Source organism: Mirounga angustirostris, unplaced genomic scaffold (genome assembly GCF_029215605.1).
Source record: "Mirounga angustirostris isolate CCGP_5_RB_7025 unplaced genomic scaffold, mMirAng1.0.hap1 SCAF_1, whole genome shotgun sequence".
In the NCBI taxonomy this organism is placed as follows: domain Eukaryota; kingdom Metazoa; phylum Chordata; class Mammalia; order Carnivora; family Phocidae; genus Mirounga; species Mirounga angustirostris.
The window spans coordinates 130,649,559-130,675,270 of record NW_026991709.1 but is presented as its reverse complement, the minus strand read 5'-3'; the positions used below and the strand labels follow the sequence as shown (position 1 = coordinate 130,675,270).

The window sequence follows — 25,712 nt, the reverse complement described above, 5'->3', positions numbered from 1 at the left end:
CCAAAGTCAGAGTGAACGAAATTAAAAATATGAAACCAAAACATGATATTCAAATAAGGTGGAACAGGGTGTATTGAAAACAACATTTTAAGTTATGGATGATAAGAGAAGGGGAAAAATTAAATGTGACCTTTAAAATAGGATAGAGGTTTTGCTGGGGTTTTTGGGGGGAAGAGAGCAAGTAGTTTAATGGATTTATGAGCAAACTTACAGGAACAACACAGACCTTTCTCACATAGAGAATCAAATCAACAGTAAGATTGCAGAAACTGAATCATTCAGACAACAGATCCTTGCAAGATCTACACAGGTTTTACTTACCACATCAATCATGCAACAAATATTTACCCAGGTGCTCAAACTATATGTAAGAAATCTGGCAGATAAGAAATCCTGTATTTCTTACAGCAAAAAAAGAGGAGAAACCAGAGTCCTTTCAATCACACAGAGGGCACAGACCCTAAATCAGAACCATTAACTGTGGACCTGCAGCTCCCGGTCTCCACAGCCAGCTCCTTGACCACCAGAGCTGGAGGCCAGGTCTCAGGTTTGAGCCTCTCCAGAGAAACTAGGGGAAGCCAGCCTCTCTACCTACTTGAGGCTCTTCTGTTGTTCGTTTTAAACATAAGCCCAGTGGTCCACCCTGTTCAGATACAGCAAAAAAGCCTGAGGCTAGATTTGCTGTCCTCTCTCTGGATGAAATTAGCCCTCCCACGAATGTAGTTGCTAGACTGTTGTTCTCACTCTCGAGATGCTCCATTCCTGTTCAGTTTGCATGCCCATAAGCCAGGCTAACCTATCTGCTGTTCTTGTTTGCACAGTGGCCACAGCACCATGGCATGTCTTGGAGCCAAGCTTCAATCCACCATCAAGTGAATTAGCTCTTGGAGCTGTTTATGGAGGGCATCCCCTCAACAGCAGTAGAAGCAGAGCACCCCAGAGCTGACCGTACCTCTCCTTATACCTTTGTTCTCCTCTCCATCACCTGTAAAGCACAGCCTCCTGATGAATGTGCCTGAGTGTTCCTGGTCCACCACACTGTGCCGCCAGTGGATCACAGGCCGGCAGAGCTACTGATTCCACCACCCAACCTACCCACCCCCACAATCCCTATCCTCACATGGCTGGGCGGCCCCTCCAGCCACAAGCAATCTCTGCCAACTGGCTGTGCAATTACATCTCTTCCTATCTGCAGCCTGGTGTGGGACTGGTTGAAAGCACTCTTTTGGAGCACGACTGATGGATCCAATGGCCCCTGGTGTTCCTAGGAATGGTGGGCCTGAGAGCTGCTGAATTCTCTCTGGGGACAGGAGCTTTCTCACACCCTGTTATTTGGTGACATCTTCTAAGCCATCTTCTTCTTTTTTACCTCACTGTCTGGTAATGACAAGGACAGCAGGATAAATGCAGTAGGTCAGGACTCTGCCCCAAAAAGGACACTTCTCATGTACTTTTAAGTAAGGAGCCCAGCACAGGCCCATGTACCCTGTTCCTCTCCCTCTATTTCACTCTCTTATTTCTAGGCCCCTCAGGGTAGCATTCACCAATGGCAGCTATTCTTTGGGACAAGAGGGTTATTTAACTATTTAAAAATATCCTTCAACAATATTTTCTTCCCTAGCAAAGAAGACGGGGAAGAAGATCTGGCTAATTATGCTGGAGGAAAGAAAATCCTTTCCTTACAGATTCTTTGCTTGGTAAATACTACAGAGTACTTAATTTCCACAAAAAGACTGTAGGCTCTCTCCCCCAAAGAATGTTAAAGTTCACTTCTACTGCTCTTCCCATTTATAAAGAAATAAACTACTTATTAAAGATGTATGCATTAATAAACAGGCCCTAATCATAATCAGGAAGGCACCAGGACACTCTTCTGCTGCCAAACTACGGGTACTCCTCCAGCCTCTAGAGACGGGAGTCCCCAAAGGCTCGGCCCTCCCACCAGATCACACGCCTCTCCTTTGTGCCTACCCAGGACGCGTGGACACAAGCTTCTCTGCTGACAGACCCACCCACGCTAATGTGGAAGAGAAAAAAATTAACCTAAAAGAATAAACATGACCGATGACGATGTGCTAACGGAGCAACAAAGTAGAGGAGAAGTACACACCACGTAAATAAGACCATGACCATGCAACACTGCGTATTTTCTTGTTACCGCTTTGCAGCCAAGAAAATCTATTTTATAGCTGCTCTAGAAGTTCAACGGCCATTCCTCCTGACCACAAGGACCTATGTGGCGAGAAGAAAATGCCACAGCAGTCAGAAAGTAGACGTTCACCCAAAGGTCATGACATACCAGCCCAGACTGTCAGCCACCACAATGGGGTGCACTGAAGCATCACTGGATCGGTTCTCTTCCTCCCAGCATAAATCACACATGCGAATAGATACCTGACAAGTGTCGCTTTAGAATGTTCTCTGAGTAAAAAGGATTTTGCCATGCACTGCCACCTGAACATAAGATGAGCTGGTTAAAGGAAATGTGAGGACTCCTTTCAGCAAGCTTGAAATGTACAATCATCGATCTCTAGCAACAGTGCTCATGGCCTCAGTCGAATTAATTCTTCCTAAAAGTATTCCCCCTAGGGAAGTTCTTCCTCTGTATGCAGAATGCCATAAGCACACAGATGTCTTTTCTCTCGTCAGGGACAGAAAATGGCCAAGAGATGGACCAGGAAGTAGTGCTGCACAGTAAGGAGTAATCCAGGTGGATGAAGGCTCCAAATAACCAGCCCTGGGCCTTTCTGGGAACGGACACAGCGCCTTCCTTTACTTGGATCAAAAATACATTCTTGGGGCACCTGGGTGGCTCAGTCATTAAGCGTCTGCCTTCGGCTCAGGTCATGATCCCAGGGTCCTGGGATCGAGCCCCACATTGGGCTCCCTGCTCTGCAGGAAGCCTGCTTCTCCCTCTTCTACTCCCCCTGCTTGTGTTCCCTCTCTCGCTGTGTCTCTCTCTGTCAAATAAATAAATAAAATCTTAAAAAAAAAAAATACATTCTTATGGCACAATGATGAGTACACAGTGTAGACCATCATTTTCATATTTAAAATCTGTTTCTCCAGATTTGACTGAGGAACTGTTCTCCTTACTCAGTACTTTTTCTCCCCTCAGAAAAATGGCAGCTCAGCTTCTTATGGGAAAGCTTCTATGAGGCAGCTGAAGGTTGAACCCTGTCCCCTGTTCCCCACCAGCCACAGGATCACCAACTGTCTGTCGCCTGCACAATCTTGGAGCTGCTTGTTCTCTCATATCTAACAGAGCTAAATGCGGCAAAGACATAACATAGGAGAAAGGTTTCACAGCTGTTCTTAACCCTAGCTACAGCCTAAAATCTCCCAGGGCACTTTAGGGAAGCCCCAGAAATTCTGATGTAATTGGACTCTAACGGATGGACACATTAGCAGTTTTAGAATCCAGACTTAATTCTAGTGTCCTAAAATGACCTATCTGAAGATTTGGTATTTTCCCCACCTGGAAAAATATTTAGATGGGACAAGATAAGCATCGGCAGAGCTAAAACTCTATGCTGAGCACTCAGTGCTAATCAAACAACTCTCACTTTTTTCTTGAAGACCTGGATAACTGGTTTCTGTTTGTTAACTGCTTTTGAGACGAAAAAGCGCAATCTAGAAAACGGTCATGCAGAGAACAGGTGCTCCACAAATGAGTGGTTCTCAAAGTTTTGTATCAGTAGCACACTTTCGAACATTAAACCTTCTGAGCACACCTGAGGGATTAAAATGCTCGACGTGACACCAAATAAGTCAGAAAAACTGTCAGCAATCACAACAGTGTAAAATGACTCCAATGCCCAAGATACCATTTACTACTGGGTCAACTCCCCACCCTGGCTCAGCTGCCTATGTGGGCTCACTACAGCCCAGGAAAGACAGTCTTCACATTGCTCCGACCAGCTGCCTTTCTCTCCACCTGCCCTCCACACAGTCACTCGGCTCTGGCTCCGGACGCTGCGACGTCCCACCGCGGCCCAAGTGCTCCGCAGCAACTACAAGAGGTTTCATGTGTCCATCAACAGGCAGCAGCAAACTGTGAAAGGCATGTCCTTCACATCCTGCAGAGTGGAGTGGCCAATAAGTACCTGCATTTGATTAATTTTCACAATGGAATTGTTTAAACCAACTTATTTACTGAAGTATGATATACCTCCAGAAAAATCATGAGTGTCTACAACTCAATGGATTTTTACAAAGTGCCCACTCTCAAAACCACCCCCAGAGTCAGCAACCAAAAATTAATGGCACTCAGAAGCCTCCTCGGTTCCACCTCAAATGTTCATTTAGCCTCAAATGTAACCACTGTTTTGACTTTTATCACCACAAACTAGTTGACCTGTTCTGGTACTTTATATAAATGGAATCATACAATACGCATTGTTTTCTGTCTGCTGTCCTTCCCTCAACATTATGCTTGAGTGACTGGTGTGGTACATGTAGCAGTCATCTGTTCATTTTGTTCTTTCTTTCGGTCTTTTTTCTTTATTTACCATTGCACGATATGCTATTTTACAAGATAGGCATTTGAGTTGTTTCTAGTTTGGGGCTGCCACAGTTAATGCCACTATAAGCATTCTTGTATGTATCTTTCAATCTAGTACATTTGGGTATATACTTTGGAATATACCTAGTAAGAAAGACAGTGTGGTATGAACAGAAGGATAGACAAACCGGTGTAACAAAATAGACTCCAGAAATAGACCCACACGTACACAGTCATTTGATTTATGACAAAGGGTCAACACAGTGCAGTGGGAAAAAATGATTTTTTCAAATAAATGGTGCATTAATTTGATATTCATATGGAAAGAAAATCTTGACCCCATCTCACACCATACACAAAAATAAATTCCAGATAGACTGTAGATGTAACTGTGAAAAATAAAGGTTCCAGAAGTTAAATAAATTAATAATCTTCATGGTCTTAAGCTAAGTAAAGGTTTCTTAAACATGCCACAAAAATAATAACCATAAAGGGAAATATTGATAAACTGGATTCACTAAAATTAAGAATTGCTAGTCAATAAAACACACCCTTTAAGACAAGGAAAAGACAAGTTATATACTAGAAGACATTTTCAACATAGGTATCATATAAAAAACCTATGTAGAAAATGTAAAGAAGTCCTACAGTGTTTTAAAAAATAAAAGCCCAATTTTTTTTAAGAGAGAGCACGAGCAGGGGAGGGGGAGAGGTGGGAGAGGCAGAGAAAGAATCTTAAGCAGGCTCCATGCTGAGCACAGAGCCCAACATGGGGCTTTATCTCACAAACCTGAGATCATGACCCTGAGATCATGACCTGAGCGGAAATCAAGAGTCAGACGCTTAACCAGACTGAGCCACCCAGGTGCCCCAAAGCCCGATTTTTTAAATGGTCATTTAACAAAGGAGAACATCCAAATGGCCAAGAAAACATATGAAAAGGTGTTCAACATCATTAGTTGTCAGGCAACCTAAAAGCCACAATAAGGTACCATTATATAACCATACAATACCAAGTGTTAGTAAGCATTTAGAGCAACTAAAACCTGGTGGGTGTGTAAACTGATTTAACCAATTAGAAAAATCACATGATAATATCTACTAAAGCTAAACTTACTTAACCTATGTCATAGCAATTCTATTTTTAATATTTTTAATATATAAACAAAAATTTATGGGAAACTACAGAAAGCCCTGAACAGATCTCTCAACAAACCATCAAAAACCCCAAAGATAAACACATCCTTAAAACCGGCATTACATCAGGAATTCTAGTAGTTCCGGTATGAAATATCTGAATAAGTCTTTTGGTACTAAATATGGACTATTAGCATGGCTTGGTAGAAATAAAAATCTAAGTTATTTGCTGTATTTCCTTCAATAATAAACATTAAACCATATTAACTATTTGAAAAATTACATCTAGTATGCCCACAGGATATCAGAGCTCAGAAGGAAGATGAAAAATAAAAGGTAGCAGGAAACCATATGGAGAGAGTCATATGGCTTGTGATTCTAATGGTAGCTGCAAATGAGGTCACTTATCCCTCTGTGGCCACACTAATTGGTCAAGAGCAAGAGAGGCTTCATCAACAATGCTCATAAAAAAACAGCCTACCCCTTCCTGGGCATTTTCAATTTAGAGAGCAGACACCTGCTACCCATTAGTCTCTCACAAGACAGGACTCGTGTCAACCTACCACTACATTATTTGATTTGCTCCTAATCGTTACCATTTATAAACAGAGTCTTCAGAGTATACGCATGCACAAGTATAGCATGTGTACACAGGCAGCTATCTATAGCAAAAAACAAATTCTCAAAAATAGCTGTTTGGAAGGCCACATCTTGTTCTATTAATACTCACATACTGCAGTATTACATAAGAAATTTTTTCCAATTCTGTTATGCTAATATGCAAATAAATGAACTCAACCATAGCCAGGAGCTAAATGTACTAATCAGTACAGCCTTGTGTATCTCTAACTACAAAAGAATTGTACATGATCTCTTTCTGTTCTAAAAATCCCATGAATCTACATTATTAATTACTTTTAAATCCAGCTGCTTGGTTTCTGGGATACTAATATCTGCAAATCAGCACATTTAGCATATTCCATGAAAATACCTGAATACCAATTACCTAGTAATGTGTTGTAAGTATTAAAAACATTCTATAATTTCATAACTATTTGACAAGTCCAAAACAATAACAGGGATAGATACTATCAGAAGAAGCTCATCTAAAAACAAATTGTTACTAATTACTATCTGCTTTATCTTTTGGTATCCTAAAAAGTGAGTAACTGTAAATCAACATTTTGTTAAAAAAAGAGACAAAAATGGAAAATGACCTCCCTCCTAGGAAGTTTTCAAATCCATCAAAGGAAAGCAGAGAGGAAAAGGACAAAATCCTAGTTTTGCGGATCAGACAGAAACCTATGGCATGGTGGAGAGGACTATTGCTATGGCTTTTTGTTGATTAGGTACATGTTGGCTTTATCCCAAGATCCAGCCACAGAAGGCCAAAATTTCCTAAAATTCAGTCATCTATTTTAGGACTGGTAGAAACTGCTATGATCAAGGAATCAGAATGCCTTAGGTAAGCAGCAGAAAAAAGGATAAAGTCAGATACATTTCAGAAGATGAAATAGAAAGTGGGTGATGAGCAGTTCAAAGTGTGGGCTTTCAAGTCAATCAAACCTGGTCTCATGTGGGTTTTGCCTCTTACAAGTTCTGTGACCTTGCCTGGAAATTCCCAAATCTTGAGGAATGAGTTTCCTTGTCTGCTAAAAGGGAATGATAAGGTCTCCCTGCAGGCTGTGGGGAGACTTGCATGAGATGATGCATACAAAGCATTTCTTAGTATCTCTTCTACACCAATCCTTGAGTTGCAACAAAAGGTGGAATTTCTAACATTGTATGACAAAATATGCTGAGGGATTAAAGATCCTACTTCTCCAGTTCTGCCTATTAATACTCTATATTCTTTATGTATTTTCTTTTTTATTAATTCTGTAGCATTCCCAATATCTTTTGACAATCCAATAATAATGTCAATAAAAAGGACTTAAGTTTCTTAAAAATAAACTAAAACTAAGCAGAAACTACACTTATCACTTAAAGAAATCAAATACCAGAAAAGAGATTAAATACTTTAACAAACAGTAAGATCTTTTGCCATGCTTTTTCAACTTTGATAGCAGAACACAAATCAAAAACAAATTTTTTTTCCAAAGGTCTGCTCTTATTTCAGGGGCACAAAAGGGACAGATCATTTATATTAACATCTTGCAGAAGAATTCTTGAACCAACCAAATTCCTGGATCTAAATTCAGTGAAGGTATTTCCTTCCATTTGATTGTTTCTGAAATTATGTATGTGAAATAAATTTCTTCTTTGAAGTACACAGCCCACTGAGTTTTATATTCCAATCAAAACTAACTGGAGTTGGAGGAGGTCCAAAATGGCAGCATAGGAAGATTCTGAACCCACCTCCTCCCACAGCCACACCAAATCTACAGCTACATATGGAATAAGTCCTGCTTGAAAGGAACTGAAAACTAGTTGAACAACCCTCTCCACAACAAGGGATAAAAGGGCCACATCAAGATGGGTAAAAGATGCAGAGAGGCAGGGTCTTGCCAAAAACTCCACCCCAACACAACAACCCACGATAGGGAGGGATCTCACAGGTCCAGAGCTTCTCCCTGAGGAGTGAGAGTATTGTTCCCCACATGAGGCACACCAAACCTTGGGACCTGCACTGGAGAGATGAGGCCCTCAAAATGTCTGGCTTTGAAAATAAACAAGGCTTATGTCCAGGGGACCTAGAGGTCTACAGAAATCTGAGATACTCCTTTTGAGAGGTGTATATGCGGACTTGCTCATCCTAGGATGGGCACAAAGGCAGCAGTTTGAAAGGTGACTGGATAATATATGGAGATTCATTTGCTATTCATAACACATCTGCCAGAGGGGCAGGGACCAGGTGGGTTCTTTGGGGACAGGGGCACCAGTGAGTATCATTTTTGCACTTTCCCTCCACCTTGCTAGCTCAGGTGGGTGTGCATGGATACAACCTTGCTAAAGCTGCCCATATGCCCCATCCCAGTGTTCTTCTCCTCTATCTCTAAAGCTGTGGGCATGCCCTGCCTCCAGTGCTCTTCCCCAACATCACTAACGCCACAGACAGGATGCACCTTCAGCACTCTCCCACAGCCTGTTAAAGAGTTCAAAGTAATGGTCATAAAGATGCTCACCAAACTCAGGAGAAGAATAAATGAACACAGTGAGAACTGCCACAAAGAAATAGAAAATATATGGAAGTACCAAACAGAAGTCACAGAGCTGAAGAATGCAATAACGGAACTGAAAAATATTCTAGAGGGGTTTAACGGCCGACTAGATGAAGCGGATCAGCAACCTGGAAAACAGGGCCATGGAACTCACCAAAACAAAGCTGCAAAAAAGAAAAAAGGAATTCTAAAAAGTGAAGACAGGGGCACCTGGGTGGCTCAGTTGGTTTAAGCATCAGACTCTTGATTTCAGCTCAGGTCATGATCTCAGGGTCATGAGATCAAGCCCTGCATGGGACTCGGTGATCAGCGGGAAGTCTACTTGAGATTCTCTCTCTCTCCCTCTCTCACTATCCCTCCCCCTACTTGTGCTCTCTCTCTAAATAAATAAAATCTTAAAAATAAATAAATAAATAAAGAGTGAAGACAGCTTAAAGGCGCCGTGGAACAACATCAAGCAGAGTAACATTCATATTATAGGGGTCACAGAAGAAGAGAGAGAGAAAGGGGCAGAAAACTTACTTGAAAAAATCAAGGTTGAAAACTTCCCTAACCTGGGGAAGGAAACAGACATCCAGGTTCAGGAAGTATAGAGAATTCCAAATAAGATGGACCCAAAGACATCCACACCAAGAAACATAATTAAAATGTCAAAAGTGAAAGATAAAGAGAGAAGCTTAAAAGCAGCAAGAGAAAAACTACTTTTAAATACAATGTAATCTCCATAAGACTATCCGCTGATTTTTCAACAGAAACTTTTCAGGCCAGGAGGGAGTGACATGATATATTCAAAATGCTAAAAGGAAAAAACTTCCAACCAAGAATACTCTTATTCAGAATTGAAGGGATGATAAAGAGTTTCCCAGACAAGCAAAAACTAAAGGAGTTCATCACCACTAAACTGGCCTTACAAGAAATGTTAAAGGGACTTCTTTAACATAAAAAGAAAAGCTAACAACTAATAACAAGAAACATAAAAAGTAAAAATCTCACAGGTAAAGATAAATATACAGTAAAAGCAGTGGATCATTCACTTTATAAAACTAGTATGAAGGGCGCCTGGGTGGCTCAGTCGTTAAGCGTCTGCCTTCGGTTCAGGTCATGATCCCAGGGTCCTGGGATCGAGTCCCATGTCGGGCTTCCTGCTCAGTGAGAAGCCTGCTTCTCCCTCTCCCACTCCCCCTGTTTGTGTTCCCTCTCTCGCTGTCTCTCTCTCTGTCAAATAAATAAATAAAATCTTGGGCGCCTGGGTGGCTCAGTTGGTTGGGCGACTGCCTTCAGCTCAGGTCATGATCCTGGAGTCCCGGGATCGAGTCCTGCATCGGGCTCCCTGCTCAGCGAGGAGTCTGCTTCTCCCTCTCCTGCTCCCCCCTCTCGTGCTCACTCTTTCTCTCAAATAAATAAATAAAATCTTTAAATAAATAAATAAATAAATAAAATCTTAAAAAAAAAACTAGTATGAAGGTTAAAAGACAAAAGTAGAAAAATTAACTATAATTAAAGGACACACAAGGGCGCCTGGGTGGCTCAGTCGGTTAAGCGGCTGCCTTCGGCTCAGGTCATAATCCTGGGGTCCTGGAATCGAGCCCCATGTCCGGCCTGCTCAGCAGAGAGCCTGCTTCTCCCTCTCCCTCTGCCTACTTGTGCTCTCTTTCTCTCAAATAAATAAATAAAATCTAAAAAAAAAAAAAAAAAAGGATTCACAAAATAAAAAATGTAAAATATGGTATCAAAAACATAAAATATGGGAAGTAGGAATAAAAAATATAGAGTTTAGAATGTGTTAAAATTTAAGTTGCAATCAAATTAAAATAGACTGCTTTATAGGCTGTTATAAGGGAACCCCATGGTAATCACAAAGCAAAGCCTATTGCAGATACATAAAAGATCATGAAAAAGCAATCACAGTGAAAAAACAACACTAAGGAAAGGCATCAAATTACAAAGGAAGAGAGAAAACGAAGAAGAAACAGAAAGGATGAATAAAAACAGCCAGAAAACAATTAACAAAATGGCAATAATTAAATACATATCAATAATTACTTCAAATGTAACTAGACTAAATTCTCCTATCAAAAGATGAGTGACTGAATGGATTTTTTTTAAAAAGAGAAGATTCAGCCATATGTTCCCTACGAGAGACTCACTTCAGATCTAAGAACACACACACTAAAAGTAGAGATGTAAAAAGATATTCCATACAAATGGAAACAGAAAGCTTGTGCAGCTATACTTCTATCAGTCAAAATAGACTTTAAAACAAAGAGTCTCATAAAAGACAAAATAAAGGGCACTGCATAATGATAAAGGTATCAATCCAACAAAAGGATATGACATTCGTAAATATTGATGCACCCAAAATAGGAGCACCTAAATATATAAAGCAAATATCAACAGACCTAAAGGGAGAAATTGACAGCAATACAATAATAGTAGGGGACTTTAATACCCACTTACATCAATGGATAGATCATCCAGACAGAAAAATCAGTAAGAAGACACTGGCCTTAAACAACACTTGAGAACAGATGGATAATAGATATATTTGACATGGATAGACCAGATGGATATAGAGATATATTAATTGACATATACAAAACATTCCATCCAAAAGCATCAGGATACACATTCTTCTCAAATATATATGGAACATTTTCCAGGATAGATCACGTGTTAGGCCACAAAACATCACAATAAATTTAAGAAGACTGAAATCATATCAAGCCTCTTCTCTGACCACAATGGTATGAAACTAGAAATCAATTACAAGAAAAAAAGAGGAAAAACCACGAATATATGCAGATTAAACAACATTTTATTGAACAACCAATGGGTCAATGAAGAAATCAAAGGGGAAATACAGGCCTACCTCAAGAAATAAAATCTCAAATAAATAATCCAACTGTACATGTAATGGAACTAGAAAAAGAAGAAAACAAAGCCCAAAGTTAGTAGAAAGAAGGAAATAATGAAGATCAGAGCAGAAATGAAAGAAATAGAAACAAAAAATTAGAAATGACCAATGAAACTAAGAGGTGGTTCTTTAAAAAGGTAAACAAAATTGACAAACCTTTAGCTAGCCTCACAGAGAAAAAAAGAGAAGACACAAATAAATCAGAAACAAAAGAAGTTACAATGAATACCACAGAAATACAAAGCATCATAAGAGACTACCATGAATAATTATACACCAAAAAATTGTTGAACTGTTGACAACCTAAAAGAAATGGATAAATTCCTAGAAACATTCAATCTTTCAAGACTGAATCATGAAGAAATAGAAAATCTGAATAGACTAATGACCAGTAAGGAGATTGAATCAATACTCAAAAACCTCCCAACAAACAAAAGTCCAGGACCAGATGGCTTCACTGATGAATTCTACTAAATATTCAATAAAGATTTAATACCTATCCTTCTCAACTCTTCCAAAAAAACTGAAGAGGTAGGAATGTTTCCAAACCCATTTTATGAGGCCAGCATTACTCTGATACCAAAACCTAACAAGAACACCTTAAGAAAACCACAGACCAATATCCCTGATGAACACAGATGCAAAACTGCTCAACAAAATATTAGCAAACCAAATTCAAGAATACCTTAAAAGAATCATACACCATAATCAAGTGGGATTTATTCCAGGGATGCAAGGATGATTCAGTATCCACAAATCAATCAACATGATACTCCACATTTAAAAAATGAAGGAGAAAAATTATATGATCTTAATAAATGCAGCAAAAACATTTGACAAAATTCAATATCCATTTATGAAAAAAACTCTCAACAATGTCAGTATAGATGGAATGTACCTCAACATAATAAAGGCCATATATGACAAACCCACAGCTAACCTCCTTATACTCAACAGTGAAAAGCTGGAAGTTTTTCTACTAAGATCAGAAATAAGACAGGATGCCCACTCTTGCCACTTTTATTCAACACAGTATTAAAAATGCTAGCCAGAGCAATTACACAAGAAAAAGAAATAAAGAGCATCCAAATTAAAAAGGAAGAAGTCAAACTGTCACTATTTGCAGATAACATGACCCTAAAGACTCCAGTGAAAAACTATTAGAATAAATGAATTCAGTAAAGTTTCAGGATACAAAATCAATATACAGAAATCTGTTGTATTTCTATACACTAATAATGAACTTTCAGAAAGAGATTTTTTTTTAGATCCCATTTATAATTGCATCAAAAAGAATACCTAAAAATAGGGCGCCTGGGTGGCTCAGTTGGTTGGGCGACTGCCTTCGGCTCAGGTCATGATCCTGGAGTCCCGCATCGGGCTCCCTGCTCAGCGGGGAGTCTGCTTCTCCCTCTGACCCTCCTCCCTCTCATGCTCTCTGTCTCTCATTCTCTCTCGCAAATAAATAAAATCTTTAAAAAAAGAATACCTAAAAATAAATTTAACCAAGGAGGTGAAAATTCTGTACACTGAAAACTATAAGGCCCTGAAGAAAGAAATGAAAAAGACACAAATAAATGGAAAAATACTCCATGCACATGGATTAGAAGAATTAATATTATTAAAGTGTCCATACTACCCAAAACATTCTATAGATTCAATGTTATCCCTATCAAAATTCCAATGGCATTTTTCACAGAACTAGAACATATAATTCTAAAATTTGTATGGAACCATAAAAGACCCCAAATGGCTAAGGCAAATCTGAGAAAGAACAAAGACAGAGGTATCATACTCTCTGATTTTAAACTATACTACAAAGCTATAATAATCAAAACAGTATGGTATTGGCACAAAACAGACACACAGCTCAAAGGATCAGAATAGAGAGCCTCAAAGTAAAGCCACAAATCTATGGTCAATTAACACATAAAAAAGGAGCGAAGAACAAACAATGGGGAAAGGACAGTCTTTTCAATAAATGGTGCTGGGAAAACTGGACAGTCGCATGCCAAAGAATGAAACTAGGCCACTATCTTACAACATACATAAAAATTAACCGCAAATGGACTGAAGACTTGTATGTAAGATCTGAAACCATAAAACTCCTAGAAGAAAACATAGGCAATAAGCTCTTGACATTGGTCTTGGCATTAAATTGCTTTTATCTGACTCTAAAAGCAAAGGCAACAAAAACAAAAATAAGTAAGTGGGACTATATCAAACTCAAACACTTGTACACAACAAAGGACACTATCAACAAAATGAAAAGACCTGTATTAAATAGTAGAAATTATTTCCAAATGATAGATCTGATAAGGGATTAATAGCCAAAATACATTTTTAAAAAAACCTCATATAATCAATAGTAAAAAAAAAAAAAATCCAAATGAAAAATGGGCCAAGGATATAGACATTTTTCCAAAGAAGACATATTGGTAGCAACAGACACATGAAAAGATGGTCAATATCATTAATTATCAGGGAAATGCAAATTGAAACAACAATGAGATATCACTTCATACCTGTTAGAATGGCTGTTATGAAAAAGACAAGAAATAACAGGTGTTGTAAAGGATGTGGAGAAAAGGGAACCCTTGTACACCATTGGTGGGAATATAAATTGGTGCAGCCACTGTGGAAAACAATATGGAGGGTCCTCAAAAAATTAAAAACACAACTACCATATGATCCAGCAATTCTACTACTGGGCATTTATTCAAAGGAAACAAAAATACTAACTTGAAATATATATGTACCCCTATGTTCATTGCAGCATTATTTACAATAGCTAAGATATGGAAACAACCTAAATGTCCACTGATGGATGAATGGATAAAGAAGACATGGTTTATACAATGGAACACTATGCAGCCATAAAAAAGAATGAAATCTTGCCATTTGTGACAACTTGGATGGACCTTGAGTTATGCTTAGTTATTATGCTAAGTGAAGTAAGTCAGACAGAGAAAGGCAAATACCTATCACATGATTTCACTTATATGTGGAATTCAAAAAGCAAAGGAACAAAACATAAAACAAAGCTTATAGATACGGAGAACAGATTGGTGGTTATCAAAAGGGAACAGTCTTGGGGGTGGACTCAATGGGTATAGGCAACCTATGATATGGTGATGGCAACTAGACTTATTGTGATGATCACTTTGTAGTGCATATAAACATCAAATTATGATGTACACCTGACACTAATATAATGTTTATACCAATTTTACCTCAATTTAAAAAAAAACAGTTGAAGTCTAAATAATATCTTGTTTGAACCCCTAAGGTACAACATCCATGTCTATTTATTCATCCATTCAGACATTTATTCAACAAGTATATACCTAAAAACATGCTTTCCACAAGACATTAAACTAGGTGCCTTCATAAACTCAAGGTAAGATAAGTTACCTAAGAGGCAGAAAGAAACGGGGCTGTATAAAGATAGAGTGTTGGTTGGAAGGCAGAGAAAGGAACAATTCATTCTAAGAAGTGATTACCTCAGGAAGCCCTTGAAGATAACACAGAGGAGGGAAGCACCCAGGCTGAGATAAAAGAGGTAAATCTAAAGGCTAAGTTGGGCGTGGAGAGCAGTTGCATGGGGCTCCGTAATAGCAGATCTACTGGGTGACCATATTATTTATCATCCAAACCAGGATGACTTTGAAAGTGAAAGGAGACACTATTAATAATTTTGTCGGGACAAAAGGTGTAAATCTGGACTGTCCTGGGCAAATTAAGACATACGGGTGCTTGGCTCAATGAAACTCATGTTCAATACCCTCTGATCACTTAGCTGGGGCGACTGACGCATGCGCACTGTTGTACTGAGGCATCAGATTTACAAAGGCACCAAAACAAATCATTTTTGAAAGCATCTTTATAATATGTCTGAGAAATCTCTCTGGGTACATTCTGCATATTTCAAAAGACAAAACTTCCAAAATGGGCATGGCAGATCTCCAATTCAAATGGAGCTAAGTGAGTTTGCTCATCTCAGGATAAACTCTAAGTAAGAGAAACTAAAAATCAGAAAAACAAACATACTAGGTAATGCTTATTGAGTGCTTCTCAGGCACCACACATGTGCTCTGAAATATTTCATACACACATCATCTCATTTAATCTTTACCACAAACGCTATGGGGGAGGGGGTTTATTCTTTCCATTTTAGAGAGTATGTAACTAGACACTCAGACTTAAATATCTTCCCCAAGGCCACACAGAAAGGAAGACGGGAAGCCAGAGTCTGATCCAAGCACCTAACTCCACACCCTCTATTTTCCTCACCACTATTCTGCCTCCTGAATAATCCAGACATGCAACATGTGGCCTGAGTGCAGCCCAAGATGTGGGAGTACAGCCCAGCTCAAAGTATTAGCTAGGACATGTTTTACCTAATTACCCCTGCCAGGTGACCCAGCACTGGTGGCCAGCAGTGCCTAGCCACCTGCCCTCCTCTACTACTTGGAACTAGGCGGGTGCCAAATGTCCTGCCAGCAGCCTGGACCATTCACATAATTGCCATGAAAGCTCAGTGTGATTAATTATATACTTTGAGCACTCTAAAGCTATGCAATTATTCAGACATAAGGGAAATAGGTACTACTGAAACAGAACCTGATGGTTCTGACTTGTTTGAGTCATTACTAATACTCTTTTTTTTTTTAACATTTTTTTTTTAAAGATTTATTTATTTATTTGAGAGAGAGAGAATGAGAGAGAGCACATGAGAGGGGGGAGGGTCAGAGGGAGAAGCAGACTTCCTGCTGAGCAGGGAGCCTGATGCGGGACTCGATCCCGGGACTCCAGGATCATGACCTGAGCTGAAGGCAGTCGCTTAACCAACTGAGCCACCCAGGCGCCCCCCAGGCGCCCTCATTACTAATGCTCTTATGCCAAGCACAACCGTCTTGATCTACCACTATTACCAGTAGAAAAAAGCCATTCGGGCAGCTTGCAAACACACAGTGTCTGGTAAACTGGTAAAAATATTTGAATATCCCTTGCACTACAGAATGCCACTAATATAAAATAAAAAGGTAGCTAAACTAATCTAGAGGTCTGGTAGATGATTAATGACAGCCAAAACTTAGTATTAATAAGAAATAGAGAAAAAAAAAAAGAAAGAAAAAGGGCTCCTGGGTGGCTCAGTTGGTTAAGCGACTGCCTTCGGCTCAGGTCATGATCCTGGAGTCCCAGGATCGAGTCCCGCATCGGGCTCCCTGCTCGGCAGGGAGTCTGCTTCTACCTCTGCCCCTCCCCCCTCTCATGTACTCGCTCTCTCTCATTCTCTCTCTCTGAAATTAAAAAAAAAAAAAATACTTTAAAAAAAGAAATAGAGAGCAGACCATCTATTCTTTTTTTTAAGTAGCTGGGCGTGGAGCCCAATCTGCAGGCTCACAACCCTGAGATCACGACCTGAGCTGAGATCAAGAGTTAGACACTTAGCCGACTGACCCACCCAGGCCCCACTAAAGGCTCTATTCTTGAACATGTATGTATAAAATAAAGTCTGGAGAGAAAATAGGAATGTTCATACTTCATTTATGTCTGCATTTTAGGCTGTAAATAACATTGCCCTATTTTGTTGAATAAGGAGGGATGGGTAACTAAAGTATTTAAAAAAGGAAAAAAGTATAACAGTCTAGTTTAGCACCCCTTGCAGAGCACACAGAACTATAAAAGGAACTGAACAGATTCTGGGAGAGAGCATTCTAAGAAAATAACTTGAGTGACCAAGATCAGCAATTAGAAAAAATAAACAATTTCCTGTCAGTTGTCTATTTGGATTTGGTGAGAAAAAACAACAGAGATCAAACAACTGTTTTGAGGAGAGGCAGGAAAACAACAAAGGGGGCAAGTAATTTTTAGAGTATGAAAATTAATACCCTCTGATTACTCCTGAAAACTGAACTCTGAATTGTGACAAAAGCTCTTTGAGTAGGCTGAGACAAGCAACCACGCCCTGGCCTTTCAATAGTTACCTTCTGTGGCCTAAAATGCATTAGGACAAAGTGAAGTGGAGAGTTGCTGATTGGGCGTTAGAGTCTTCTGACCTAAAATATCCAGGCTGCCTATCTATCCAGACAAACTCACTTTGTGATACAGTTACTGTTTGTTCAGTATTTGTGATATGCCCACAAGTTTGCTGGGCATGCGGTTGTCGCCTCCTTCCTTCCCCCATTTGAAAAAAAAATCCAAAGCCAAATGCAGATATTATTTTAAGATCCAATTCAAGAAATGGTTATTGAGTGCCTGTTATCCATGCAGAACTGATAAATACAGCCCAGCTTTTGCCTGCAAGGAGTCTAGTTTATTTAAAACATAGGCCAATATAATATAATATCCATGTGTACATTTTTACTATTTTGTTTAAATATAATTTAATCGTGTTTAAATAGGTAATAGATGTGAACGTCTGCTTCTTCCCACCGTGGGGTGCTCCGAACGGAGACATAGGGATATATGTTGCTATAAAGGTAGTAAAAGTGCTTCCCCTATACACCGTGATACTGTGATAGTGACAACAATGGTATTAAGAAAAATAAGGGCTGCTACCCTGGGCAAGATTCATTGTCCCACTAAAGCTGGAGGCTCTGGTCAAGCAGCCACAACAGGTACCTGCAGCTGCCTGGCTATGTTAGCTCTGGACTTCTTCTGCCAGCAGGAATAGAGTCTTTTGGTTCCCGCCAGTAAAGGGAAAAATTTTAATTTTTAAGTTTTTTTTTTTTAAGGTTTTTTTTTTTTTTTTTTTTTTGACAGAGAGAGAGACAGTGAGAGAGGGAACACAAGCAGGGGGAGTGGGAGAGGGAGAAGCAGGCTCCCTGCTCACGCGGGGCTCGATCCCAGGACCCTGGGATCATGACCCGAGCTGAAGGCAGATGCTTAACGACTGAGCCACCCAGGCGCCCCTAAATTTTTAAAGTTTAAAGGGGAAAATTAAATCCAGTGTTCCAAACCACCAATGCTATATTAATAAGACAGAAAATTTAAAACTGCAAAAGTAATCTGGGGGACAGTGGAGTGCCGCCATACCAAAATGGGGTACAAAAACCAGCTCTGGCCCCTTAGGCAAATGGTTCACCTCTCTGAACTCTTGTTTTCTTCAGCCTCCCTGGCTGTGGCAGGACCAAGGCACAGAATTATATTAAGCACTTTTCATGTGTTTTGCACAGTGTTTAATAAATAGCGCCTATTATAATTACTTTTCACTACCAAAATAATGCAATGGCTATAGTTCTTACTTATTAAAAAAGTACCAAGGATCAATGGTTGCCACAGTCTCGGCATGAGAAGAGGGGAAGACTACAGAGGGACTGGGAGAATTTTTTGAGGGTGATAAGACTGTTCTATATTTTGATTATGGTGATGGCTACACGAGTGTGTATGTTTGTCGAATCTCATAGAACTGGACACCAACAAGAGCAAATTTTACTTTATGCAAATTATATCACCTTTTTACAAGTACCGACCACAATATTGAGTGTGGTTTTAATTAAAATAGTTTTAATTAAAATAAACCATGTAAACTAATGGGCATTTTAACTTCATTCATTTCTAAAATTAAAAGGAAATCTAAGGCCTATAATGCTACTTCATATTTTCAGACCAAGTCTTTAAATTAAAGGCTTGAGCTACTTGTAAAAAATGGATGTCGCCTAAACAATTAAGCAAATTAACTGTTTCAAAAGAAAGCGTGGATTGTACCGAATGGTGTGATGAAATGAAGTATGGAAAGAGAAAATGAAAGTGATGTTTTCATTTACTAGATTACTTAAGATGACAAATATAATGGCTCCTTCCCTCAAAGGTAATGGGCCTTTGTGAATAATCTAAAAGGGGTAACATGATTTCCAATAAGCAAGGAAAAGTAGAAAGGCTGGTGATGAATTCCATGATTTATTTATCTTCTCAATGTATTTATAAAAGATTCTATAGGGCTGCTCACTCTGAATTTTTCATCAACACTGTTACCATAACCAAGAACTCTTTTAGTACAGATCTGTGCATCTATTTTGGCAGAAAATGTAGTTTTACAACAATTTCTTACTCAACACCATATTTACAAAACAGATGGAGTTCCAAAGAAATCATTTCAAATGAGAAATATAATTCTGGTCAGCCTACAGTGTATTTCTGCATATGTCCTGCATCTCAGCAATAACCTTTCTGTGCCCATTGCTCATCACATGTGGGCTGTTATTTCTCCCTCTGACTTGGGGATCCCCACATAAGAGGAAGGTCAAGATGGTAATGAAAATGGAAGCTAGGAAACAGGCATAGCTCACAAGCCTGACATTTCAACTAAAGCAACCCCATCAATACTGGCTAACAACTCCCTGCCATGCCCTCAAGCCTCCAATTACCACCTTGCTTATCCATCTACTCCCGCCTCTATCTTTCCATCACCTGACTGAATTCATCCCTTATATTGGAAAAGAACATAAGGAAACCAGGGAAAGATGTCACTAGTGCTTTTAACATGAGCTTCTGTTAACTTTTTTTTTTACTATTTTTTAACAAAAGTGAAATAATTTCTGCCATTCATGTGACAAAAATGTGCACTATTCATTGCTTTATGAAATTTGACATTAAAGATCTCTTTATTCTATCAGAATATTGTCTTCATACTGTTATGTCTGTAGAAAATACCACACTAAGTTTCTAAAATCCTGATCCTTCAAGGCACCAATTCAAGGGGAAATATACCAAGTTAATTACCTAAGTATAGCATACCCCTTTCTATAACCCAGGCTTGATCAACTTTCAACTATATTTCCATGGTTTCAAAGGGTGTTTAAGAAAATACACATCAACACAAAGGAAAGAAAAAGAAGTAAATCAAGTCATCTTAGGAGGTATAAGAAAATGAACAAGATATGAGACTAATAAATACCAAACCACCAATTTTAGAAATTAACAGAACTTAGAGAAAACATGTACTTCTTTCTCATGCCTCCATTCATTCAGGAGCAATCTATTGAGCCCCTACTATGTTCCTGGCAATGTGTATCCAGGGATACAACTCTGAACAAGAAACCACCTGCCTTCATTAGAAAAAAGAAAAATGACAAAGATATCTTTCAAAGTTTCAAAATTCAAAAACCAGTGATTGCTGAATAATTGATTTCCCCATGTGCTTCTAGAATCTTCAATGAAGAAATCTACCAACAAGGTCTCAATTCCACATATCAGAAATATTGGCAAATCATCCTTCTTCCCATGCTGAATATAAAATTAAAACAGCTGTTTTAATTAAATAAGTTACACTGTGGATCCTACTATGGACACCAATAAACCTCGATTTAAAAAAAAAGAGTGCAAAAACAGGCCCTTCATAAAAACTGGGTAATAAAATTAAAATTAGGTATGCTGGTATCTTCTCTGGAATTTTCACCTCAAATTCATTAACACCACAATGTGGTATCACTACAAGTATCTGGTAGTCAATAAAAACAGACATGACACATAACTCTGTTAACAGGATTGATTATCATGCATAGCTGAAAGCAACTTCCATGGAAACATAAGCTACAGAGTACAAGAAAATATAAGTCACCCTTTAAAAGCCAGGTATGCAGCAAAAATAGGTTGCTCTCCTTAAACTCTCAACGCCTACTGAAGGTAGTTAATACACTTGATCTTTAAGCCCTTCACTTGTGCCCTTGCCCAGACATAAACTGTACAAACAGATGACAAAGCGAAAAGCAGTTTCACAACTGCCTGTTACAGAGAGTAGGAAGGTGGTATATTTCACTAGATTACTGCAGAAGCTGATAACACCATGAGACACTACAGAGTACTTAGAAGATTTCTGAAGGTCCGATTAAACTTCAAATACCACCAGTGTCAATTCTCTTTACTGTGGCCTGTTTTGCCCTTTCTCCCACGGGTTATCAGCCACAGGAAGGGTGGGTGCAGTCCTGTTAATGTGCTTTGCTGCTCACTGTCCTGGTAACCCCTTGATTTTCAGAAAGCAATGTCTTCGTATTTGTTCTGAACTTAAGCAGAATGAGCTACTCTTGCCTAAGGCTCTGCTCTTCTTAGCTCATCAACTATTTTTGTTTTCACTCCATGTCACGAGAAATATTTTTACATTGCAGACCAAAACGTAGTATTAGAATGAAACCACCACAAACTCAGAGGAGTTCCTAATATTACTTCTTGAGTTTAAAATGCACAAAACAATTGCTGACTTTCTTCGGCCAAGTAACACTATGCAAAAGATAGCAAAACCAAGCAAACTGCTCAAAAGAACTTCCACAGAACTGGGGGCCTGCCTACTGCAGCAAGGAAAAGATTAAATTGTGCAGAACTGTAATGTCTCAGTGCTTTTGAGCCTAAGAAAGCGGAAATCTTCATTTATGTTCAGAAACATACTCCATTCCCCCGTGTGACTGAGTGACCAGAGATTTTGCACCCTCTAAGTATAACCATTTGCTAGAGGCAACTAGATACAGATCAGAAGAAACCTATTAAATAAGCTCTGTTCACCACATGTTTTCACAAAACCAGTGTCTTTAACATACAATAGACACCTTACAGGGAGTCTGTTACCAGCCAAGCCTACCCCAGAAGAGCATGTCCTGCCCAACCAGGTACAGGCCATAATTCCAGGCCAGTCCTGGGAAAGATGACAGCCCCAAGTTCAACTGGGAATGTCTGAGCACAGCTTCCCCCTGCACAGTAGGGATCACCTCTCATTCTTTCCAAATGCCATTTGCATTCAATGCCTGCTGCAGCACCCCAAGCACCCGTGCACCAGTGGTTCCCGTTAGCAGGGGACTCCTCTTACAACCCGCTCCTTCCTCCACCACTCCCCTCTTGGGAACTGACCCCAGGGGCGGCGGGGGGTGGGCGATGAGCGCCCTTCTCCCACCTACCTTGATGATGCTGCTCCGGCGGGGCAGGCCGCCGGGTTTGCTTTCCCGGGGGAAGGGGCAGGCGGCCGGGCTGGGGGTCGGGGCGATCGCAGCGCCGTGGAGTCCCCCGGCGGGGCTGGCTCGGGCTTCGTCCCCGGACACGCCGAGGCTGCAGTCTCCGTTGGAAACCCCGCCGCTGTCATAGCGCGCCCGCCCGTGGCCGAGGCGACCTCCCCCGCCGCCGCTGCTGCCGCCGCCGCCGCCTTCCCCGGCTCCAGCTTTCAGGGCGCCCTTGGAGCCGAGGGCCGGACCCGGGGAGGTGGGCAGGGCCCCGCCGGCGGCGCCCCCCCGGCCGCACTCCGCCATGGGCGCCCCACGACCCGCCAGCACAAAGCCGCGTCCCCGCGTCCCCGCGTCCCCGCCGCCGCCTCGGGCCGCCGCGCGCGGCCCCTCCTCCTCTCCTCCTCCCGCCGCCGCCTCCTCGGCCGCTTCTTCCGCTTTTTTTTTTTTTTTTTTTAATTTAGATGTGTTTGTTTCGAGCTCGCGTCGCACACGGTTCAAGTCGTGGCGGCAGAATTATCGGAAGATTCCTGCAGGGGAGAGAAGAGAGAGACACAAGTCAGCTCCGGCGGCGGCGGCGGCGGGGCCCGGGCTCCCAGTACCTGGGGAAGGAAAACACGCCCCGGCACACGCGCCGCCGCGGGCGCCAAAAATAACCCGCGCGGGCCGGGCGCCCACCAGGCCACGGGGCACCCACCCCGAGGTAACGCGGCGGCCGCCTCAGGGCCTCGGGGCGCTCTCCCGGGAGACTCAGAGCACCCCCGACCCCGGGAATCCGAGCGCCCATCACGCGGGAACCCGGCGCCCAGCCCGCGCCGGGGTGCCCACCTCGGGCTCAGGGCGAAGGGAAGCGGCGGGCGCCTGCGGCTCTGCGGCCTCGCGGAGGCGCCTCCCGAGGGTCTTGCGGCCTCAGGCGGGCGGGAGGTGAAGCCGGGTCTCCCTGGACCCCACCTCCCCAGAGGCCGTCGCGTGCCGAGCCCCGCCGCGTCCCCCCAGAATCCCCGCGGAGGCCTGCGGCACCGAGAGGAAGCGCACAGCGGGCAGGGGCCGCTGGGCTGTGAGAGTGGCGGCGCGGCCCGGGGCAGCGCCTGAAGAGGGCCGCCCAGAACCCCCGCCCCTCGCCCGCGGCGGTCTCCGCCGAGCTCGGCGCTGCCCGCTGTAGGCCGCGGGGACCCTCCCCGGCCGCCCCCGACCCACCGCGAGCCGCCCGGGCTCCCACCCGAGGTCGCCGCCGTCGTGGCTGCTCCCGCCGAGGCCGGGTCAGGGGGCCGCGGGAACCTCGCTGCCAGCGAGCGGACGACAACCGGCGGCGGCCGCGGGTCCTGGCTACCCCGGTTCCCCTAAAGCTGCCGCAACTGCCAATCACCCGCCCGGCGCCCGAGGGGCAACGACCGCGCAGGCCGCGGGGTCGGGAGCGTCTGGGGCTCGGGGGCTCGGCCTCTGCGCCTCCCTGCTGCTCCCGGCCCGCGCGCGGGACTCGCTCGCCTCCCACCCAGCTCGGGAAAAGGCCCTCCGGACGTTCCCCTCTGGGCTTCCCCAGTGGGCCAGACCTATTTCACATACAGAAACCAATTCCGTTCCCCGGGCTCCTGAACTGTGAATTGATTCAACTGGTTGCAAGGATGCTGGAACGCGGGCGGGGCCGGGGGCTGGGGGGGCGAGAGGTGAAGAGTAGAGGACCTCAGCAGAGCCTGTTCTGTGCCCTCCGAGTCGCCCTACAGAGATTTATCTCCGTCGTGCCTCCCTCCCAGTGTCCTTCCTGATCCCGCCGCCAGGGACGCGGGCTCATGTAGCCCGCTGCCGGTCCCCGCCTTAGGTCAGGCTCATCTTCTGGGGCAGGATCCTACTAGGATCACAGCAGCCAGTCCCTCTTCTCTCTGGTCCTTTCCCCTTCTTCTCCTCCCCTAATGCTTCAGGTAGAGTGACCTGCCTAAAAATCAGCCCTGATCTTGCCGCTCTCCAGCACAAGTATCTCCCCAGGATCTCCATCCCCCGAGGCAGACGGGCTCCAACTCCGCTGGGTGGTACCCGAGGCCCCACCCAGCCTGGCCCCTCCCACCTCATCCCAGGTTCCCCAGCCTCCAGCCTCCAGCGCTTCTCCAGGACCCCAGTTCTAGTCCAGCTCGTGTGTTTCCTTTTCCGAGAATGCACTTCCCAAGGGCACAAAGGATAGTCCACTGGGGGATGAACTTAAAGACTTTGCTTTCATTAGCATGACGTTGTAGCAAACTGCCAAGTAGCCTCTGAGGAAATGGGATTTACATACATATACATACCCACCCTCGCCTCTGAAGCAACTTCAAATACCTTCATGTTATTCTTGGGGGCGTTTTAATTCTTCTGATCTTCTGGATTCATGTTTTTGTAACCCATCAGAAAAGCTTTTATTCATCTCTAGCCAATCTGGGCCTACACACTAACAAATATTTTCACATCGATGGACCACAATGTTTTAATATTTTATTCAATCCCATCCTTTTTTTTTTTTTTCTTTCTAGTTTTGGTTCAAAAAATTTTTTTTCTGTCATGATAGTTTTGCAAGAAAATATTATTCAAATAATTCAAATCAGGTTCTTAATCTACTTTATATCAAATATCGTCAGAGTAGCCAGTGAAAGAATATGCTGAGGGGGAAGAAAGGAAAAATCCTGGACCTTTATTCTTCACATTCTCTAATTTTGATATTTTGAGTTAATTGCCTGAAGGTCTCTCTGCCCTTTCCTGCATTTACCAATCACTAGTAACATGCTATGAGACTCCTATATCTTGGCAACTTGTACCATGAGTTTCCCCTGGTGAGTGGGGGAACAAGTACAGATTTAAACCTCCAGGATGTTTTTTATAAAACCACCATCTAATTCACCTAATGCTCTCCAAAATGAGCACCTATCCATCTCACTCTGGACTCCCAGCAGGTCAAACCAGGGAGACTTCGTTGAAATAGGCTTGGCATTTAAATTAAAACGTTTCCCAAAGCATCTTGGCAGACCTGTAACTAGAGATGCCAGAAGCCCAAGGCTTGTGCCAGGTTCCTTTTTATCCCCCTAAGTGCTTGTCTCCCACAAGCT

At 42.1% G+C, this 25,712-nt stretch overlaps 1 protein-coding gene across 7 annotated transcripts in view; it reads right to left on the bottom strand.

Moving 5' to 3' along the window:
* The window catches only part of PLCL2 (phospholipase C like 2), a 185,588-nt gene extending 161,225 nt beyond the window's left edge, over window positions 1-24,363 (bottom strand). For 4 of the 7 annotated variants that reach the window (XR_010410711.1, XM_064588372.1, XM_064588354.1 and 1 more), the window contains exons 1-2: window positions 24,208-24,363; window positions 22,606-23,174 (exon numbers count right to left, since the gene is read on the bottom strand). Coding sequence is in view for 5 of the 7 variants with exons in the window: in XM_064588372.1 (XP_064444442.1) it covers window positions 22,606-22,950 (345 nt within the window). In the remaining 2 variants the exon portion in view is untranslated. Of the gene's footprint in view, window positions 1-22,605; window positions 23,175-23,472; window positions 23,624-24,207 lie in introns of those variants that run through there. The other 3 variants (XM_064588344.1, XM_064588352.1, XM_054504436.2) reach the window with 3 other exon arrangements.
* Window positions 24,364-25,712: the final 1,349 nt, after the last annotated feature.